Source organism: Corythoichthys intestinalis, chromosome 17 (genome assembly GCF_030265065.1).
Source record: "Corythoichthys intestinalis isolate RoL2023-P3 chromosome 17, ASM3026506v1, whole genome shotgun sequence".
Classification (NCBI taxonomy): domain Eukaryota; kingdom Metazoa; phylum Chordata; class Actinopteri; order Syngnathiformes; family Syngnathidae; genus Corythoichthys; species Corythoichthys intestinalis.
Genome location: NC_080411.1, coordinates 44604115 through 44627598, shown reverse-complemented (window position 1 = coordinate 44627598; position 23484 = coordinate 44604115). Strand labels below are relative to the sequence as shown.

The window sequence follows — 23484 nt, the reverse complement described above, 5'->3', positions numbered from 1 at the left end:
ACATCAGACACATGCTGGGAAAACTTTGTGGAATAAATAAATAATAAATAGCAGTGGAAACGGATGAGACGACACAAGCACTTTATTAGGCTTGTTGTTAACACTTGTGTATGTAAAGCTCACATTAGTAAATTGTTTTGTTCTTGCTGAGTTTTTTATTTTTTAACATGGAGGTTTGACAGTTGCCGGCATATTTTCGGGATCAAAGCACCGTTCCACCCCCAAATTTTGTACCGAAACGACATTTCGGACCGTTCCAGCCTACTTTCACCCCTGTCTAAAACCTATTTGTAAAGGAAAATAGGGGAGCTGCTCACTTAAACTGCACTTTCAAGCCATTTTGACTCTGAAAATGCAAATGGCATAATCTCAATCTGTCCGGAAAGACATTTCATTCATAACAAGAGGCTGCTGAGTGAATTTAATCCCACCTATGGACTAAGTGTGCTATTATAAAGTATTTACATCTCCCTGCAAATTCTAATGATTAGTACTCCTCCTTTTAAACCTTAGTTTCATAGATAAACCATCAAAATTGATCTCCGGCAAGGTCAAGAATTTACCATGATAATCACTGTGGAGAGTCTGACTGCAAATTATGGAAATCACTCTGGTTGAGCCACCAGAGACTCTATAAAAATGCATCAAAATATGATAGCAAATTATGCTGCTGTTTTCCTGACAGGAAATTGCTTACTTTTTGTTTTTGTTATTCGTCAATCTTCAGAAGTCATGGAGAAGGATGACAAGCTGTTTACATGCCTCCCCGGCATATCTCATTTACATTTACATTGTAGTCTGCGTGAATTCGTAACACGGTCTGACATGGACCAAATAAGATATTGTACAACCTGGCATAGATTGACAATGGGTTGTTTTTTTTTAAAAGCCATCATGCAAAGTGATATGACATGAACATGCATGCTGTTGGCAAACAATGCTGTTAGGATTCGGATTGAATGGAAAATAGCTCGTTGTATGAATTGCTGGCAGACTGGTTAACAGACACAAAATGTATCAGTGCTTTGATTTGAAACATGGTTTGTTGAAGTACTTATGATGAGATAGAAAAAAACAATTGCACAATGTCGAACATTCATGCATTCTTAACAATTACCTAAATGAAAATAACTGAAAAACAAGATTCGGGCAGCACAGTTCATATATATTGGTGTCTGCTTCACACCCGAGAGACTCCCTATCTTATCTCAACTCAAGCTGTCCTCTCTGGAGTTTGCATGTTGTCAAGACCGGCTATGGCTTTAAATGTGAGCAAGAATAGTTCTTTATCGATTGACCAACACTGTGTTTTCGTCAAAAAAGACGATAACGAAAATATTTCATAGACGAACACTTTTTTCACGTCGGTGACATGACGATAACAGCGGACACTTGTTTAGTAAATGTATTTAGCAGACATGTTGTTCATTGTATTAGCTAATCTGTGTTGTTGTGAGAAAGTGTAAATTGATTATTTGTTGATGTGAAAAGAGTGACAATGAAACCATAACGTACCCCCCCACCCCTAGAGATAATTGAAAATCTGCGAAGTAGAGGCGGAGCTTATTTACTATTTACATTAAAAAAAAATGTTGGTGAGGTCAATGTTTTTATTCATATTTAGCATTGGAAAGAGATATGACATGTTTTCCCTTTCCCCCCAAGGTAAAAAAAAAAAAAAAGTTTCAAACATGTTACTGTCCCACAGAATTATTTTAAACAAGAAAAATGTTGCTGCAATGTCCAAAATGTAGTTCATGCATGCAGGTCAACATATTTGGGTGTGTGTGCCTTTAAGAGTAGCCGTTAAAAACTGTGTTGTTGTAAAATGAGGAACAATGTTAGAAAAAGTAAAGTTGCTGATGGAGGCAAACGTGTGTTTCTTCAGCATCTCAAATACAACAGTAGCAAAATGCTTGTCTTAAATGCTTCATTGAGTGAGTCCACTCAAATCCACTCATTTACACACGCACAACGAGTTGCCACAGCACCGCTAGCTGGTTCTTTTGAAAGCTGCGCTCCCAAGCTTCTGTGGCAAGATCAAAGCACCACCCCAGTCACTCATTGTTAACTTTATCAAGCAACTGGTTAGTGAGTAAGAAAAGAAGCAGGAGGGAGAGTGTGAGAGGCTCCACGTGATCGGATCGGGAAATCTCTATAAAATACTGTATTTATTTATTTGTTTAACTGAAAAATATCTATGATGGTCTGAGGGCGCGAAGTTTGAAGCGCGAAGGAGTAGCAGTAATATATACAGTGGCGCAGGAAGTGAGGTGCTGAGGGTGCTGCAGCAACCCCTGATGTTGGGGAGAAAAAAGTGCTTTGGTTGATTCTTATTTTTTTTTGTTAAAAATAAATCTAAAATAAAAGAACACAATAAAATAATAGCGTATTTAACTTAGGGATTAAATACATAGTTTTAAAAAAAAAAATTGTTAACAACATGGTCACCACCTGACACCTTGCTCACGTTAACGAAGGTGCGATTGGAACGGAAAATTTAACTGTTGACAGAGGAGGCGTTAAATAGGCACAAAAATGAATTAGCAATTTCCCTTACAGAAACACAGAGATTTTCTGAATTTAATTTGAGGTCAAAAATGAAGATGATTATGATGGTTCTATTAGTAGTTAGTAGTAGTTAGATAGTTCTATTATAGTGCCCAGCAAGGAAAAGTTAGCTGCATATTTAGACCGTGGAGCCCAGAAAAGAAATTTACGTTTGGTGTTTTAAAATAGGTAAGATTTGCATTGTAGCCATATTATTATTTGTTGTTACTGTTGAGCTAGTGCTGTGCAGAGCGCTATTGGATATTATTTTAGTGTTGTGAAAAGGGAGTGTTAAACCGAGGCTTATTGGACCTTTTAGTTTTCAAATGCGTTTGTGTGTCATTGCGCCGTCTAGCTGCGGGGATTTGTATTGTAATACACAGGCGCTTTTATTTCCAATACAAAAATTCCCACACATACTGTCGGCAAAATAGAACACTGTCTTTGTAGTAGCCTAGTAGTAGTACGCACACTATCCAGCATGTGTGTGTACTGCCATTGTCCACACCTTGTATGGCGAAAACTCGCTAGCATGACAAATTTAGACCGTAACGGCTGTTTTTGGATGGGGAAAAATTAAAAAAAGATCCTCAGCTCCTCAGCACCCACTGCTGTCAGTGACTTCCAGCACCCCTGTATATATTTTTCATTTTATTGAGTATGATTGAAGACATTTAATTGAAGTGGATTAGTGTGGGATATTGGAGTCATTATGGTGAATATAAATAGACTGAATTTGGACAGCACATGAACCATGTGAGATGTGTGCTCAATATTCTTCCTCATCTGAGTTGGGGATATGTTTCAAGGTACTGTATGTGCTCTTTCTTGCTTGTTTGTAAACACATGGTAAGGTTTGTTTTCTTATCTGGGCAAGAGAGACTATGCCATGTTGCTTTAACATATAAAGGTCTGTGCTGAGTGATCATCACACGTTAAATTTACAGTAACTCATTGCCTGAGCATAGCATTCGTGTTAGCATTAGCATCAACTTAAGCGTGGCGAGCATCCTCTTGAACGCTCAGACTACTTTTTTTTTTTTCTTACAGGGCGTGGGTTCTACTGTAGGTGTTTTAATTAAAAATGATGTAAAGCTATACCAGATGAATGTGGATTATCATCACAAAATTGGCGTCGTCCTTGTAGACACTACAATATGTGCTCGTCTATGTTCATTCAAAATTGTTGGAAACATTTATTTATATTGGACTAAAACATTTGAATTTTGCAGACGGAAAAATTTTGAGTAACTGTCGAATAAAACTAGATGAAATTTGTATGATATTTCGTCGACTACAACTGGATAAAGACAAACTCATTTTAATTTAACTAAAATATGACTAATACTAATGAGTATTTTCATCCAAAAGACTAAGACAAAAGTTAAAAAAACAATACTGATGACCATTCTGGAGTACATTCCACTTTTCCCCCAAAGTTAACGGGGAAACTCTGAAAGTAGGAGGTATACAAAATGAATGGAAAGATTAACCACACACACACACACACACAAAAATTACAAATTCTAAAACAAGGAAATACAAAACTCCTTAGTGAGGTGTTGAAGTTGGCCACGCCTCTAGAGGCGTGATGTCTACTCGAAAATACTTTCAATCTTTTACTGTATTTACTTCAAACTATCCTCAGGATCAATAACCCCACCCCTTCCATCTTCACCTCATAGCGCTTTATATCTCTCAATCTCTCACCTCGGCCCAGAAAAACAGACACCCAGCACTGATGTGACCCCCGGCAGTCATTTCACACCTTCAGTCTGACGTGTCTGGTAAATATATCCACCTCCCTTAGCAGAAGAGCCGCCAATCTCCCTTCCACCTCCACCTTTCACTGACAAATCTCCTGAGGCTGAGCCAGACACCATAAAACTGTCTTTTATGTCTTTTCTCCACTGTGGATGTGGAACCTACAACACTATATTGCTGCAATGCACTGCGGTTTACCCAGAAAGTGTTTTATTTCTTGAGCACAGTTGAGTGAAATTTTGTCTGACAACAGTGTGCAGAAGAGTCCAACAACTCATTTTGTTCTGCCACATTTTGAGGTACATTCAGTCCTCAGCATTCATACAAATTGCTGTAATGTCACAGAAAATTGAGCCATATAGATATGGAGTCATGTATTGACCATCAATTTTATCAAACTAATTATGGGCACTGACGGGAAAATTACAGTACTTTGCACTCTTATACGTTATTGTAGCTTATGCGTTCCACCACAGATGTAGTAGAACCTGAAGAATAACTTAAAAGCATGCAGGCATAATGTAGAAAATAATGGGGTAACTCAAACATTAGCTTCTGAGATGATTCTGGGAAAGGCTTGCTCAAATGCTTTAAAAACACAATCTTTCTAACAACGGTTACACCCTTGGATGTACACTTTTATTTTGTTCACAGCTGAATTCAAAACCTGTGTGGTTTGGACAGGTAAACCCTGAAGATGATTGCACTGATGGCCAGGGTTAAAATGTTCTCAACTGACATTTCCTCTTTGGATTCAATTCAATGAAACATTTTTATCGATTCAAAACTCCATGATGATGAAGTTATCATGTACAACGGAGGATTAGGGCCAAATAAAGGAAAAGAAAAAAAAAAGGGCTACAAGATTAAAGTCGTACTGGTACTACGAGAAAAAAAGTCGTATTATTACATAGGGTAAACCGCTATGCACTGAAGCATCAATATGAAGCCATCTATTGATTATAATTTGAAGATTAGAAAAATAAATGATTCCCTTATTTATGAAGCAGATTCTAAAATATAGACTAAGGAGATGCACAATATTAGTGCAATTCGCTACTACGTCACTTACGTCATAAAGCTACTACGTAGCTGGGAGCTACGACCAAGTGTTGGCAGCCTATAAATCATTCTCTTAATAATGATTTGATGTAGATGATCCAAAATGTGAAGGATTTCCTTTTCCATATTTGTAAAACCGATTCTAAAACACAAGATGCTTTCAATATTGTGGAATTTAACGGAGGCAAAGCGCTGCGTAAAATAGCAGTTTATTCAGCTACATTAGCCCAACGTAATAATACGACTTTTATTTTCGTAGTAATATTATGAGAAAAAAGTCATACAATTACCGTATTGGCCCGAAAATAAGATGGTGTTTTTTGCATTGAAATAAGAATGAAAAAGAGGGGGTCGTCTTATATTCGCTGTCTAGACGTCATACCCATTCACGACGCTACATGGCGCCAGATATCATTGAAGCGATGTTCTGTCATGACAGATCTCAGCTACTCTCAAGTATAACCAGTTTGCATTATTGTATTGCAATGTTTTTCCTTATTCAGATTTGTTTCAAGACTACAGTTACAGTTAGACTTCACTTTGATGGTTAATGCAGTTATTGCAATTTTGTTGTTTTATCACAATAGATTGGTTTATTTACATTTCAAAAACCAGAAGCCATTCATTTACGAATGTGAGTGCACTTTAGTTTACATATTTAAATGTTCACATATTAAGATTTGAATGAGGCAAAATAACATGCTTTTTCTCTCTAATATATTGTTATACTCATTTGTTTCAGATATACTGTAATTATTTTCTGTATAAAAATTAATTTGGTGTTCAAAAAGTCTTTTTTCAAACTTGAGTCTTGAAAAAGAAGGGGTCGTCTTATAATCAGGGCCGTCTTACGTATATTCGGGCCAATACAGTACTACGAGAAAAAAAAGTCAAACTGTTATTACGAGAAAAAAGTCGCACAATTATTATAAGAAAAAAAAAGTCGAACTGCTACTACAAGTAAAAAGACAAACTGTTACTACGAGAAGTAGCTGTACTGAGAAGTACAACTTAGGGAGCACAGCAGAAAATCACGCAAGTATAACAAAATACAACTCAGGGCCAGAAAAGAACACGCGAGTATGAATGTACTTCAAGTCCAACAGAACATAGAGCGAGAAAAAATCGAAACGATCAAACCGTAGGAAGGTCGGAGAGCACGAAGATGGTGACATACACAATGGTAAGCAAGCAAGTAAGCAATAGTCTGACATTAGCAGATGTTAACAGGAGTCTTTGAATAATGAGCGCTACTAATGCTCTACAGGTGTGTTGCATGGCCCCGCCCATCCAGCTCAATCATGTGCTGGAATGAAAAAAAAGGAGCTAAGGCACACAGACATGATAATAAATAAGGAAATCCTTTATAATCAATAGATGCTTTATATTGATGCTTCGTCATAGCTCCTAGCTAAGGTACTCACATGTACGTAAAATGCATAGCGTTTTACCCTATGTAATAATACGACTTTTTTTTCTCATAGTACCAGTACGACCTTCATCTCATAGTCCTTTTTTTTTTGTTTCCTTTATTTTATTTGGCCCTAATCCTCCATCGTAATCATGAGGCAGTGTTCAAAAATCGCATTTTATAAAATGTACTCTACCCTTATTTCCATATCATTTTCATAAATATCCACAAGGGAAATCTCTGTTTTACGGGCAGCAATATGAAGATGAAGATTCCTTTCACTAATTGCATACCCATTTTAATAATTCTACGTAATTATAAGCTAAAATTCTGGAGACGCAGGAAAGTCTCAACTGAGATGCAATTACTGTAAACAACCTTTCAATGTACTAACCACATGCTTGACCCTGCCGCCCATCAAAGTGACCTTTTGAATTTAAAATATATCCATGAAACTGGATAAAATCAATATTCATTACTCTTGTTAGTAATGCTTGTAAAAATAAATTAATACCTGTTAGACAATAACCTTGATAATCCAGCACAGATTGGGATGTTATATTTACTATGTAACGTGGCAGATAGTTAATGTGAACAGAATGAATATTACTCTTTCTTTCCTCACACAGTGTGCTCACAAGGATACTAACGCTTTTGGCATAAGATCAGTCGCAGAGATATATTCATCTTTTGATGGACTCACTGCAATTTTGTTTTGAAACAAGTATATAGAACAGTGTTGTGGTGGGAGAAAACTTTGCTATTAGCTGGAGGCCATGAAGCTCAACACACTTTGTGGTAAACAGCATACTGTAATATGACTTATAGATGTAGAACAAAAAAAAAAATGAAGATTTTCTTTCTGTTTTTTTCCTGTGCACCACATTTCCTGGCAAAATGTCAGATAAACAAACTTTGCAGTAAACCATTAGTGATGTGCTTCATCACTCAGTATTTGATTTGATGAGAAAGTCCTTAAAGAACAAAAAAAAAAAAAAAAAAAACTTATTTTTGGGCGGATTCATACAATTATTTTTCGTTTCATGATTCATTTTCATGAGGGGTTTATATATACTGCATCCATATTATGAGCGGGACATCGACAGGAGGATCGGTGCAGCGTCTGCAGTGATGCAGACTCTGTACCGGTCCATTATTTTTCAGTCATTTACTGTTAATTTAGTTTTGGCACCATGAATGCAAATGGTCTGCTAACATAACAAACCCATGCATCTTATTTTGGAGACATCTAACGGTCAATAAGCATAACCGCTGTGCTAAGCGTTGTACAAAGGCAGAAGGCCAATGTCGATATTATCCGATATAATTTTAAAATGCTTATATCGGCCGATATTATCATCTATTTTCATATTGTTATTATCCCGATTTGTATTTATTAATCATTTGTTTTGCTATGAGTAACTGCGATTTGTAATTGTTCCAGCAACATCTATTAAGGATTTAGAATACTTTTTTGGGCAATTAAACAAATTTATAAAATTACTGTGGTACCTCTACATACAAAGTTAATTCGTTCCAGGACCTTGTTTGTAAGTCGAAATGGTCGTATGTCAAGCAGGATTTTCCCATAAGAATACATAATAATTGCATTAATTCGTTCCACAGCCCGAAAACCTACACTAAATCCTTAAAAAATGCTGCTGGTACAATTGCCAATAGCAATTACACAGAGCAAAACAAATATATTATGAATAAAAATCGGAATAATAATAATGTAATAATAGCAATAATAATAATAATAATACCTGTGATAATGTAATGAATTGGGTACCAATGTGAGAGATATGTTTTGCGTGGTGTACCTGAACCCACCACGTGGCTGACGTGCCACAGTGAGGGTGAGATAGACTGTTTACTTTCACTTTTCATGTTCAGCTGCGATGGACAGTAGGTATGTTGTGTTGCACAAGTTCTGAAATACAGTAAATGATTAAAAATCTGACAAAGCTGGCGATTTTTTGGCGATCTTACAATCATGATAATTGTCACCTTAACTTATAAAGACTGGCCAACGGTGGTTGGAGGAGGACCGTCGAGATCATAGACATTCTATGGTTGTATTGTCGAGCCAGTTCACGGATGGGCACACCACGCTCAAATTTTTCTATCATTTCCATCTTCATTTCAATGGTAAGCCTCACCTTTTTCCTTTTTTGACAACCTGCACACTAACATTCTTGGAAGACATGTTGATTGCTCTCACAAGAAAATCCGCCTTACGTCTCTTTTGCGGGAAAACAAAGAAAAAGCGGCCCTGTCATAAATCGTCGTATTTCAAACATGTCGTTGGATGTAGAAACAAATGGCGAGTGAAGTTTTATGTCAAATGTTGAAAAAATTGTGTGTCAAAGCGATTGTAAGTCGAGGTACCACTGTATAATGTACTCTTATGTGAAAATCCCGCTCGATATACGACAATTTCAATTTACAATCCAGGTCCTGGAACGAATTAAAGTCATATGTAGAGGTTACACACAAATACCTTACACTTAAATACCTGCACAAGGTAAGGGATTCCAAATGAGAGTGGCAAACAAACAAAGGCCGGGGCAAAACTAGCTAAATTTGGATCAAAGATCGAGGGTACAAAACCGTCCAATGGCAACCAGCAATACAAAATTTTGGCAACCCTTCCTTGGGTTGCCTGCGTTTTGATACACTGCTGATAAGATTGAACGCACCTGCGTCCAGGGAACACCACACACCCACACTCTGATAACATTTAGTTTGAATTAATACTTGGTGTGGTGACTTATAGGAATCGTAACATTTGTAAACATAAAATGGCAATAAGCCCTGAAATTCTGTTTGAGTAATATTTTGCCTTTTGTACTGTAAGTATTTTCAAAATGTGTATCCTCAGCAATGGGTGAGTGTTTTTATTGGGCTAGTGTTACTAGGATTTTTATAATTTAAAATTGTAGTCATGCCACTGCTAAGTAAATATAGATCCGTCCAACCCATCTCCTTTGTTTTTTCAAATTATAGCACACCACTGAAAAATATCAATGGTGTTATCAGCAGCCAATTGAAGTTGACTCAGTTTTAATCACATTACATTCAAATATTACCACTACAAAAAATTATAATCACAATATTTCGCAGACTTATTCATTATTCTCACCTGAAAACTAATGTAACGTGAGTGAAAACCCATTTTCACTTGGGGCTTTTAATGAGTTTTATGTAACACTCTTTCCACTCTTTTTTATGGTTAGAATGATTAGTCAAGAAATAGCTTCATTTCTTTGCAAGAATTGGGTCCATAAGTTTGAATGTATTTCCTCTAATAAGCATAGGGAAAGAAATACACATAATGAATGGAATATATGCTTATTTCGCCACTTACATTGGATTAAATGGCACTAAAGCATGTTATATCATGAATACACAAGATTAGTGGCCATCAACAAGCTAGCACAATGTTTGAACAATTGTCTGGCATAATAGTTATATTTCAATCAAACTCTTTATTTTGTGGTACAGACCATATTTTTAAGATAAATCCCCTTATGTTTAGAACTTTACAAATCCCATTTTGAAGATTATTATCTTTCTTTATTCCCTATAGCTTTGCTTGTTTGGCATAAATGTATGGTTTGAATACCTTGTTATGTCCTAGTTTTTGTCGTCTGCATGATGAATTAAGGTGAATTGGAGAAATTATGTACTTCTCTATTTTCCCTCCACTTTCTGCTGCGCACATTTACTACTGGCTGCAAAAAAGCCCAACATCATGAAGGTGCTCAAGGTTGTTTGAATGCTTCACACTGACTCATAAATAATTCTTGCCATTATGGTAAATTCACTCAATCTGTGTCTTGTCCAACCACATAGCATTTGTGCAGATTGCATTGGTCCTAACTATGTGGGCAGCCAGCATTTCATTTTTTTTGGAAGTTGTCAAACTTTGAGCAGAGGCTGTATTTCTTGGTCGGCAATCTCTCTGCACATTGAGATCTAAAATTAGCTTCCCTGTGGACACTGACACTGGTGTCTCAGCAGTTTGTTCGTTCTGGACAGGCAGGGTTGAGACTTGATGGTTCACTGGTTGAGGCACAGCAATGACACACCTGAATAACTTGTACTTCAAATTGTTTGAAATGATAACGGAACTGCAATTGCGTACGTAATCATCTTTCTTAGCTAGTTGAGACTGTGGAGACTTGGGCTTTTGTAATGGTGTAAGAAATTAGAAATTAGTAGATACTGTATAACTCGCGCTGTCAAATAGCAACTCTTCATTGCTTTCTATTGTAATGTTTAAAGAGAAGTAAATACAGCTTGGCCTTGTCAAATCAAAAGACACTAGAAACTTTAGCCCCACTCTTTTTGAATGTATGCATATATAGATTGTTGTTGTTTTTATGTATTTATTTTATTTCATTTCTTAAGTGTGTCAGCAGATTTCCTTCCTAGACAATCAACCCGGTGTGCAGTTTTCCCCCTACATTTTTAAATTTTACACTTGGTCCATTGTTCTCTCACAACTCTCCACAGTACTACAATAAAAAAATAAAAAAATTAAAAAAAAAGGGAAAAAAACATCCCTTTCACCAGGGGAGTAATTCACCCCAGGATTAACACAAACAAGACTAAAAATAAATTGGCTGTCTCGATTCAGCTATATATTCCTCCTGGTTTAGAGATGTTCAGTGAGTTCTAAAGTGGAGGATGCTGGAGATTGGGCATCTATGAGGGTTAGGGGCTGGTCAAAGCATTTCATGGCTGGTCTTGGGGTCCTTAGACTGGTTGGAAATTGCCGTAGGCTATGTATTTCTGTGCAAAATTCTCCCTGGAGCAAAAAATCAATGGTAATCTGAGGCTACCTGTGTGTGTAAACATAATTGTACTGGAAGTGCACGCCCACATATAGAGCTGTAATATACACCATCAAGTTTTGCAGTTTTGTTCATTGGTAAACAGTTTTTTTTGTCTTTTTCCAACATGTGAACAGGAGACACAAAATGTCAAGTTTCTCCTGACAAGATCAAAAAAATAATGACTTGAGACTCGCTATGGTCTTTGCCACCAAGTCTTGTGTATTACAGCAGATACTCCATCCATGCCGTTTGAGGTCGCAAAATCGATTAGCCTTCTAGCGATACTAAGTTTGTTACAATCAGGCTACCGTCATTATATGATTCTCGATATAGTAAAGTACAGTGTTACCTCGACATATGTTCGCTTCGACACACAATCTATTTGACATCCAACGTAAAATTTGACTTGCCATTATTTTCTACATCCGACGACATGCTCGAAATACGACGATATGACAGCACCGCAGACAAACGCTCGGCGGATTTTCTTGTGCGAGAAATCAACACAGGTTTCAAAAACGTTGGTACAGGTGGTGAAACAAGGAAAAAGGTGATGCTTAACTTCTAAATGAATATGCAAATTATAGAGAAATATAAGCGTGGGGTGCGCATCCGTAAACTGGCTCAAACAATACATCTCCACGGTCCTCCTCCGACCACCGTTCGTCAGTCTTTATAAGTTAGGGTGACAATTATTATTGTGGTAACATTGCCAAAGAAATTTGCCAGCTTCGTCACATTTTTATCATTTATTTCACAACTTATCCAACACAATACGCCTACCGCAGTTGATTGTGTTCTCAAGAAAACATTGAAAACGAAATTAAACTTAAGCTCACCGCTCGCTCTCTCTATCACGTCAGCCGCGTGGTGCGTTCAGATGCAGCAAAAAACGTCCGCCACATTAGAACCCGATTCATTACATCATTACAGGAAATATTTATCATTATTATTTTATCATTCTGATTTTTATTTATAATTTATTTGTTTTGCTATGTGTAATTGCCATTTGTAACACTACCAGCAGTATTTATTAAGGATTTAGTGTAGGTTTTTGGGCTGTGGAACGAATTAATGGAATTATAATGTATTCCTATAGGAAAATCCTGGTCGACATACTACCATTTCGACTTACAAAAAAGGTCCTGGAACGAATTAACTTCGTATGTAGAGGTACCACTGTATATAGTATAGTACAGAGTATATACAGTATTTAGAATAGTATATAGTATAGCATCTAGTGTAGTATAGTATAGTATAGTATAGTATAGTATAGTATAGTATAGTATAGTATAGTATAGTATATTGTAGTACAGTGTAGTATTAGAGATGTCCCCGATCCGATCACGTGATTGGAAATGGGGCAGACCGCACCATTTTTCAGGGGATATTTAAAAAATTATATATATATGTATATATATATATATATACATATATATACACATACAGTGCCTTGCAAAAGTATTCGGCCCCCTTGAATCTTGCAACCTTTCGCCACATTTCAGGCTTCAAACATAAAGATATGAAATTTTATTTTTTTGTCAAGAATCAACAACAAGTGGGACACAATCGTGAAGTGGAACAACATTTATTGGATAATTTAAACTTTTTTAACAAATAAAAAACTGAAAAGTGGGGCGTGCAATATTATTCGGCCCCTTTACTTTCAGTGCAGCAAACTCACTCCAGAAGTTCAGTGAGGATCTCTGAATGATCCAATGTTGTCCTAAATGACCGATGATGATAAATAGAATCCACCTGTGTGTAATCAAGTCTCCGTATAAATGCACCTGCTCTGTGATAGTCTCAGGGTTCTGTTTAAAGTACAGAGAGCATTATGAAAACCAAGGAACACACCAGGCAGGTCCGAGATACTGTTGTGGAGAAGTCTAAAGCCGGATTTGGATACAAAAAGATTTCCCAAGCTTTAAACATCTCAAGGAGCACTGTGCAAGCCATCATATTGAAATGGAAGGAGCATTAGACCACTGCAAATCTACCAAGACCCGGCCGTCCTTCCAAACTTTCTTCTCAAACAAGGAGAAAACTGATCAGAGATGCAGCCAAGAGGCCCATGATCACTCTGAATGAACTGCAGAGATCTACAGCTGAGGTGGGAGAGTCTGTCCATAGGACAACAATCAGTCGTACACTGCACAAATCTGGCCTTTATGGAAGAGTGGCAAGAAGAAAGCCATTTCTCAAAGATATCCATAAAACGTCTCGTTTAAAGTTTGCCACAAGCCACCTGGGAGACACACTAAACATGTGGAAGAAGGTGCTCTGGTCAGATGAAACCAAAATTGAACTTTTTGGCCACAATGCAAAACGATATGTTTGGCGTAAAAGCAACACAGCTCATCACCCTGAACACACCATCCCCACTGTCAAACATGGTGGTGGCAGCATCATGGTTTGGGCCTGCTTTTCTTCAGCAGGGACAGGGAAGATGGTTAAAATTGACGGGAAGATGGATGCAGCCAAACACAGGAATATTCTGGAAGAAAAACTGTTGGTATCTGCACAAGACCTGAGACTGGGACGGAGATTTATCTTCCAACAGGACAATGATCCAAAACATAAAGCCAAATTTACAATGGAATGGTTAAAAAATAAACGTATCCAGGTGTTAGAATGGCCAAGTCAAAGTCCAGACCTGAATCCGAGAATCTGTGGAAAGAGCTGAAGACTGCTGTTCACAAACACTCTCCATCCAACCTCACTGAGCTCGAGCTGTTTTGCAAGGAAGAATGGGCAAGAATGTCAGTCTCTCGATGTGCAAAACTGATAGAAACATACCCCAAGCGACTTGCAGCTGTAATTGGAGCAAAAGGTGGCGCTACAAAGTATTAACGCAAGGGGGCCGAATAATATTGCACGCCCCACTTTTCAGTTTTTTATTTGCTAAAAAAGTTTAAATTATCCAATAAATTTTGTTCCACTTCACGATTGTGTCCCACTTGTTGTTGATTCTTGACAAAAAATTAAAATTTTATATCTTTATGTTTGAAGCCTGAAATGTGGCGAAAGGTTGCAAGGTTCAAGGGGGGCGAATACTTTTGCAAGGCACTGTATATATACATATCTATATATATATATATATATCTATATATCTATATATCTATATATATATATATATATATATATATATATATATATATATATATATATATTAAGAGTGTGACAATATCTCGATACAGGGATATATCGCGATATTTTGCAACCCGACTGGTTATCGATATGCTCCCGCCAAGTATCGATACTTTTAGTTGACATATTGTCCATACAATGGAGTAAGAATTCTGTAAACTGCTCAATGTTTATTGAGCAATTCCTTGGCGGCCCACTAGGGGGCGCTCATGAGTGGCGGTGAAGGTAAAGTGCGCGCAAGTCGTCTACAGAAGAAGAGACGAAGCTCCAAGTGGGTTGAAAAAAATGAAAAAAGCTCCGTGAGAACGGTGGAGGAAAAAAAGAGAAAATATTGCTACTAATCACACATGGGGACACACTTTAGATTTTACACCACCAAGAAAGGAAGTAAAGTGAACAAGGACTTTGCTGTATGCAAGAATTGTCTAAGAAAAATAAGGTTCACTGGCAGCTGGTGACATAGTGGACACCGGAGTTTGTGTGCTTCGCTTTCATCACTTGAGGTAAGAAAGTTTTGCAATGTAATTGACTTTTTAATTTACATATATTGTTTTGATGATATTTGGTGCTGAATGAAATAAAATAAACCAGCACCCTAAACTGGATGAAAAGGAATATCGAACAAGCCTACATGAATTTACTGATATACTTATTTGATATTATTTGAGTACCACTTTCCATCTAGTTTAGTACACAAACTGTTATTACTACCATTTTGATACAATAAGCTATAAAAATGGTTTGAATAGCTTCCAAGATATCTAAGGTGATGTGCATGATAATTAATGTAGCCTACATATTAAAAATAGGTAATTATTGCATTTTTAATTTCTATACATTCATATTTTTTTAATTTACTCAAGACTTCCAACACAAAAAAATAAAAAATAAATAAAAAATCAGGATTTAAACTAAAAAGCTATTATGTAGTTAATATTTTTTGTTTTATTTTGTTTTTAAGGTGAGGAAGAATGCAACTGACCGAGTGCGACATCTCAAATGCTGAAGCAGATTGGGGAAGTGCTCAAACCAATGCTTTTGGCAACAAAGGTCATATATACGAAGAAAAGACCCACCAATTTTATCATTGCCCCACTCCAAGCTCAACTGCTGACAGACAACTACAGTTCTGTTAATTATTTTTTTAAAGATTTAAAACTTCAAAGAATTTAAGGGTGCCATTCATCATGATCTCTCCAAGAGATATCAGTGGTTGTGGTGTGTTTCCTCTATATGTGCAGGTACACAATTTGCAGTAGATGTGTATTTTACAGCAATGTTGCACAAAAAAGGTGTCACTGTTCAATAAATGACTTAAACAGTATTTTTTTCTATTTTGAAATATCTTTTTTTTTTTCCTCTCATTTCAACAGTTGTATCAGAGAATATCATGTATCCAATGTCTGACCAGTATATCGATAATCGCTGTATCGTGATATCGTGAGATAATCGTTATCGTGAGCCTTTTATCGCGAATCGTATCGTATCGCGAGGTGCCCTGAGGTTCCCAATCCTAATATATATATATAAAACTATATTTTAAAGGGCTAAAAATAACAAAAATACAAATGGCATTACCAATAGGAACAAAAATACTGTATATAAGTTTTATATTCTGCAACACTAACAGAAAAAGTGGAAGAGGAAGTACTGTACACAGTACTGTCACGTCAGGGTGGTGTTTGTCCTGTAATGGGTGTCATGTCTTATTCTGTTTTATTTTGAAGGCTTTACCCACCTCATGTCTGTGCACTTGCCTTTCCTCATCTCACCTAACTGCCTATTGTCTATTGCTACACCTGTTCCGCATTAACTTTGGTGTGTACTGTATATATAGTCTGCATCTCCCTTGTCTTGTGCCAAAATGCTTTCCCACCCAAGTTGTTCGATCTTGTTTCACAGCTTTCACAGTCACTTTTTCCCCTCCACTTGGAGTGTTTTGTGTTTGATTTTTTTTTCATTCCTGTATGCAAGTGGAAGAATCTTAGTTTTTTTGTAAAATAGGTATTTTACTGAACTCCGCAGCTGAGTCCGCCTCGTCATCTCGGCCTGATAAGTACATTACTGTAGCATGTTTGGAACTTTTGTTCAAAAAAAAGCATTAAGTCGTATAGTATTGTGACTGTACTGTACTGTACAGGGTTATATAGTACAGTACAGTACTGTACTGTACAGGGTTATATAGTACAGTACAGTACAGTACAGTAAAGTATACTGTAAGTGTCATACAGTACAGTTCCCAAGAATAAAGAATAAAAGTTAGCGCACCCATGTAAAGCTGTCGGAACACAAGGGGCGAATGAGGAGGACACTGGGATACACAGATACACATACAGTAGAGGTCCCTATTAGCCAATGGCGTACCGCACGCAGGCTATTTTTAGACCGTGACGTCGCATCGTAAAGCGGAAGTAAAGCCGAAGTGGGACATTATAGACCCGCCCTCGCATAGACCCAACGTAATTAGTGCTACTTTTCTCCGGTAATCTTTCAAAAACGAACATGCTGATCACGCATTGCTTTTTTGGAACTTATAGAAACGACTCTAGACATTACGACACATGAGGATGTTTTCTTCATACGTTTCTGGAAACCAAAAACTCGGGAGGAAAAAATGTGAAGACCGAATCAACTTGCGCGGACTTGTAACACCAGCTCGGCGAATCCATTCACATTTCATATGCAGTAAACATTATGTTGGGTTGGCATGGTCTTTCAGAGGACAAAGAGGTAAGCCATTTTTATATTTTTAACTAATTTTTTTAGCGTAACGTTGTGCCGTACTGCTTCTGTCTGACAATGAATGACCTGCAAAGAATTACAATGGTATCTGACTGCCACTGTTACCGTTTCTGTTATATACAGGGGTGCACATAAGTGGTCCGCATGCGCGCATGCGTACTGGACGTAGACAAACGCGCTGGCCCTCAATGGCTTCCATACGCTTTTGCGTACCGATGGCTGACCACTGTATTTGCAGCGGACACGAGAAAATAACTTCTCAAAATGTCAAAGAGGCAGGCCACACTGAGTAATTACTTCCGTGTTCCCCCACCCCCGTCAAAAGACAGACAGACGACAGAGACGTCACCGGAGCTACCGAAAAAAAGGACTTTTGCTGAAAAGTGGCTACAGGAGGTACCATGGCTAGAAGCAAATGATGCTCGCACGGAAATGCGGTACAAAATGTACCGTGAGAATCCCAATGTCGCCGATAAGAGCAGCACATTTTATGTAGGGTCAAAGAATTTCAGCCATCCAAACTTTGAAAAGCACGAAAGAAACAGAGAGCATGTGGCAATTAAGCAAACTATCGATGTCAGACATGACCCCACTCGCCCTATGGACAAGTCGCGGAATAAAGGTAATGAACAGCAGCATGCACTGACAAACGTGTTTTTGCTCGCATTTTACAAAGCTAAACATGCACGTTCAATGAGGTCTTATGAGGAGGACATCCCACTTTTAAAAAGGCTTGGAGTTAATGTGGGAGCCACATAATGCCCTTTATTTTGAATTGTTGCTTTTATGTTTATTTCTTTACATTTCACTTCAAAGTAATGCCAATTTTGTTGTGCCAGTTGATGTTAATCAATCATTAATTGTTAATATAATTAATTAAAGTTAATTGGCTCTAAGTGAAGCTTGTCATAAATTTATCGCATCAGGCGGGTCGGCTCTCAAGCTCAATGAGGACCAAGTCACATCTCCAGGTCCTCCTCTGAGAACCTGGGCGAAAAAATTATGTGCACCCCTGGTTATATATATATAAAAAAAAACAACTTTAGTAAGAGGGAAGTGTAAATAAATTATAGGATTAAGATGTGTTATCAATGAATAAATTAAAAGTGTTCGTTGGCTGTCACTAAGTAGCATTTGCGATTGCTACACAAAGCTAACTAAATTACCCCCAAGAACGGTAAGAGACGTGGGACAACCAGAGGATATATAAGAAAGACAGGGCTGATGGTAAACGATAGCTTGTTGAAACAGGAGAATGTCATTGTCAGTCGCGTCGATAAAAAAGCTAAAGCTATGCTTAGGTCGGCTCATTTTTTTTCGTCTTTTTCAACCTTCGACACTAAAGCCATCTCTTTAACTGAACATTTTTATGTTCTTCCACATCTTTGCCAGTCAATTTGGCACCAGGCACATCATTTTCGGAGAGAATTGGTAGGTTTAGCTCTGTAAACATCTCCTTCGTACACGATTTCCATTCATTTCCTATTAGGGACAAATGGTGGCTTGTCCCTACTTAGCAACAGTAGCTAATGTCATGAATATTAGTGAGCGGAAGTGACGTGTTGCTTGCGGTACGCCATTGGATTCCAGGAATGCTAGACAGTAGCCAATGGCACCGCAGCTATAAGTATGATACATTTAGTAAACAGTAAACAGTCATACTGTATTTTTGACTTTCGTATCCTGAAATTTCTTTTGTAACAAGAGGCAATATTTTCCCGTTGCGACATGTCTTAGCCTGGAAACTGTATGTAGAGAAGTTTGTAACTCGAGGTTCCACTGTATAGTGAATTTGTGACTTAAAGCAATAATAAGAATATTACATTTAAATAAATAAATACTTACAGGACTGTGGCAGCATTGATGTATACACCTTGGGGTCTATCGTGCTCATTGGAGGTGGCAGGAGTGGGTTTGTGAAGCTTCTTAGTGGGTGAGTTGGTCGCACACATGCTGTTGGTATGGTCCGATTTGCACCTGGCTGCGATTCCTCTGATGCAACAGAGGTAGCAGCAGCAGGGGCCCCAGGAACCGGGCCAATACCTGGAACGTGTTCCGCAGAAGGAACAGAAGAGCCAGGGAGCAGGGGAGCAGGCTGTTGTGGTGGAGACTGCTGCTGCAGAAGGGGATTGGTGGAAGCATCTGTGGATATGACTTGATATGACGAAATAGATGAAGCGATGCAGAGAAATGGTAAATAGGAATAATGAAGGCATTGTCAGAAAAGCAAATGAGATGGGGGTGAGGGGTAAGATTAAGAGAGGAGGAAGGACAAAAGAATTACTCAATACAGCAAACAGACAGTCAACAAACTGTAAGCTGTGGTGTTTTAGACTACCATGAAGGCAGCTGTTTCAGTTTTAATTAAGTCGAAAACAGATTTATAGTAGTCATCACCACATTTCTCAGCGTGCATGCATATATAGTATTTAAATCCCTATAATATGGTCTGAAAGCTTGGTTTCAAGCCTCTTCACAATGTAGTTGGCACATACTTCACTGGGGACTTGGCTCCAAGACTCTTTGCAATGTGATACAAACTTTTCAGCATGAATCTTAGACTTTTTAATAAAATCATATCTTTGTCTCCTTTTGGGAACGATGACCCCAGACAAAACTCAAGCCATAATTTGGGTTCAAAACAAGGTTAAATACAACCACGCCGCCTCCAAAATGAGAAATAGCACAATTTTACTTTTAGTATATTACCTTGTTGGCCGAGCCAACACTGTATAAATAATAAAGATTTCTGCAATCTCCCGAAGTAAACTCCATTCAACTTGTTTCAGTCAGTTTGATGAAAAAATTGTTGTCTCGGGGTGGGAACCTCACGATCCGATATGATTTGCAGTACGAGGCTCACGATAACGATGATCTTATGTTATGGCGATACAACAATTACAGTATCTAAACAGGGAACAGGAAATCATTCTAGGATATTCTACAAAACAATTAATGAACATAAAAACAAGCTCTTTTCATCCTCTTGCTGTGAATTAGAATGAGTTTATCTACATATAGTAGACGCCCAATCCATTTCAAGTGGGAGGGTGTGGGATCCCTCCCACTTCAAACGGATTGGACGTCTACGTCCGTCAGTGGCAGCCAGTTCTAGGCAATGAGTTAATTTTGGGGCATTTCACATCATTTTGGTCACTTCCTTTTCCTTTTGCGGCATTTACGGGTCACTTCCTGTTGATTTTGGGTTAATGAAATGGAACTGACTCACAAATGTCCTCAAATTAATAGGAAGTGAGTCAAAATCAACAGTGAGTAAATGCCCTAAAAGCAGAGGTGGGTAGTACCACGTTACATTCACTCGGTTACATTTACTTGAGTAATTTTTAGAGAAAAATGTACTTCGTTAGGCCAAATTATACCGGACGCGTCTACGGTACGGATCCGCCAAGATATAGTGGCAGAGCCAATCCGTTCCCATTCTATCATATTGTTCAAATTATACGGGCGGCATATGCGCCACGGATTGTCTGTGGAGCATCTCCGACGTGCCGGAGCCCGATGGATGGTTTGGTCTATTTTCTATTTTTGCCAGAAATGCATCCGTCAAAATGGGCCGATCCATGCCTGCAGTCAACAGCGAACATGGACGATGAACGATTCATTTATGGAGGTGGAAAGTCACAAAGTTTAAAAAGGAATTTGCATTGAACACCATAGCAGAAGCTATGAGGATGGATGGTGAGTTATACAAGTTATGTAATTTAAAACAGTAATTAAGTAGTAGAAATTGGGTTGTTGACGTAGTTGGGGTGTCACAAAACCATGGTAAAAGCAAAAAAAATTTCGGGAAAAAATGTTCTCTCAAATCAAGTCCAACTCTCTCTCTGCTTCTCTATTGAGTGCAGACTCCATTAGTATTGTCATTGTTTTTAATGTCAAATTATCGCGCGCCATCATGCAAGAGCTCACGACGGGATGGAGCTGCAGGACTGCAGTTGTGCGCAGCTGGTATGTTTTGTCCTATTTTTGACATACTGCGTAGCACGCAGTCAACACAGAGCTTGGTGGATGTAATTTGGCCTTTAGAGTAGTCTTACAACGCAATACTTTTCACTTTTACTTGAGTAGATTTGTGAAGAAGAAAGACTGCTCTACTCGACTGGTCTTCTTTGGGCTACAGGGTTGGAGTCGTTCCATTTTTCCTCTTCATTCTACATAATGACATTATATTTGCCAAACATGCCGACAGAGGATGTCTCAGTTTTATCAATGAGACTTCGCAACAATAACCACATGCACCATTATTAGAGCTGGGAATCTTTGGGCACCTAACGATTCGATTACGATTACGATTCAGAGGCTCCGATTCGATTTTAAAACGATTATTGATGCACCCCCCCCTCCTTTTTTTTTTTTTTTTTTTTAATGTTTTGTACATTAGTTCCAAAATTGTTCAAAAATACTCTCAGTCTAAAACAAACTACTATTTCAGTATCAAGTTAACATATAGCAGTAAAAAAATATACAAAAATAACAGTAAATAAAAAACTCCAGTCCCCATTCTGTATTAGCAGCTTTAAACTACATTCAATTAATTCAATGTTGTGAATCAACCGTTAAAGTTGTTAAAATTGCTCCCGTTATTCCATAATTTCCCTTTTGTCTACTTTTGACATGTGAAAGTTTTAAAGTTATTTTAAAGGTAGATTCAAGTCAATATTTTACCGATTTAGGAGTATTTTAGATAAAAAGTTAATTAGGTTTGCTTGGAAGGCTTGCTACAACAGCCTTGCATGGAAGTGTACTGCTTTAAGATGGCGGCCGTTTGCTAACGCCCACATCTAGCTTTTTGTAGATGTGCTGCAAAGGCTACCGAATCTATAATGCATCTAGTCCTATTTAAATGATATCTACCGTAACATTATCTGGATGTACTTTGTAGCAGCTTTTCGGCAGCAGTCAGGTATGTTGTTGTGGTTTTTTTTATCTCGTGGCATGAGTTGAGCTAGAGCTGTGAGTTGAGCATTGGCATTACCCGAGGGGCCGGGTAATGAGAAGCATGATGTTTAGCTACTCTCGCTCCGTTCCTCATTCCGAAGACCGCGCGGCGCGCTGAGTGTGTTGTACTTCCGCTTTACTTGGCATATTTCAATAATTGGAATTTGGATGTTTGTGAATCGTTCTCGAATCTTCCATGGCCGAATCGCGAATAATCTAAGAATCGGAAATTTTGCACACCTCTAACCATTATACCAATCATAGGTAATAATGCTCTTTAGATAGGTGATATTTAAAGAGGTCATCTAAAACACATTTCGATGATTCTGGCGTCATCTTTTTGGCCTCATATGGTCATTTGATAGGTCAGTGTTTTCCAGTGTTTGCACTGGTGTGCTGTGGAAAATTATCAATTTTCACCTAATTGATGTAAAAATGTTTTTGGAAAATGAATCTGCACAAGAGAACAACCTGGTGGTGTCTGTGCTGTCTAATGGTCGGTAATCATGCAATACTCTTCCTTATCAGTAGGTGTGAATAAGTAGCTACTCTAATTATTTTGTTCTGCGATGCGCAACGGGTAAGAGTGGCATCGGGGCTAGCGTAGCGGCTAGCGAAACTTTGACGGTGACAGTGATAGTAAAGTTTTTTTAAAAGGAAAGATGTTCACTCAGAACAGGATAAAATACATTGAATGGCGGTCAAAAGGAAGCAAAGACCATTTCTTCTCAGAGAGTCTCAGGTGTGAGGCAATAATCAAAAGCTATCTTTCATTGGGATTTTATGCTGGAATGTAAATAACTGAACATAGTATGATTAATTTTCAATGGGAGTGCAGATACTTACTCAATTACAGAAGCTCGGATGTCACACTGAGTGAGTAAAAATATGATCATATATATATATTTTTTTAGTTCCTAGTCACTACACAACCTTCAGTGTTGGGAGTAACACCGTTATAAATAACGCCGTTACGTAACGGCGTTATTTTATCAGTAACGG

General features: G+C 37.9%; 1 protein-coding gene across 5 annotated transcripts in view; it reads right to left on the bottom strand.

The window, feature by feature from the left end:
- dcc (DCC netrin 1 receptor) overlaps positions 1–23484 on the bottom strand; it is a 520661-nt gene that overhangs the window by 27035 nt on the left and 470142 nt on the right. For all 5 annotated transcript variants that reach the window (XM_057819874.1, XM_057819873.1, XM_057819875.1 and 2 more), the window contains exon 27: positions 19369–19677. In XM_057819874.1, coding sequence (XP_057675857.1) covers positions 19369–19677 — 309 coding nt within the window. The remainder of the gene's footprint in view (positions 1–19368; positions 19678–23484) is intronic.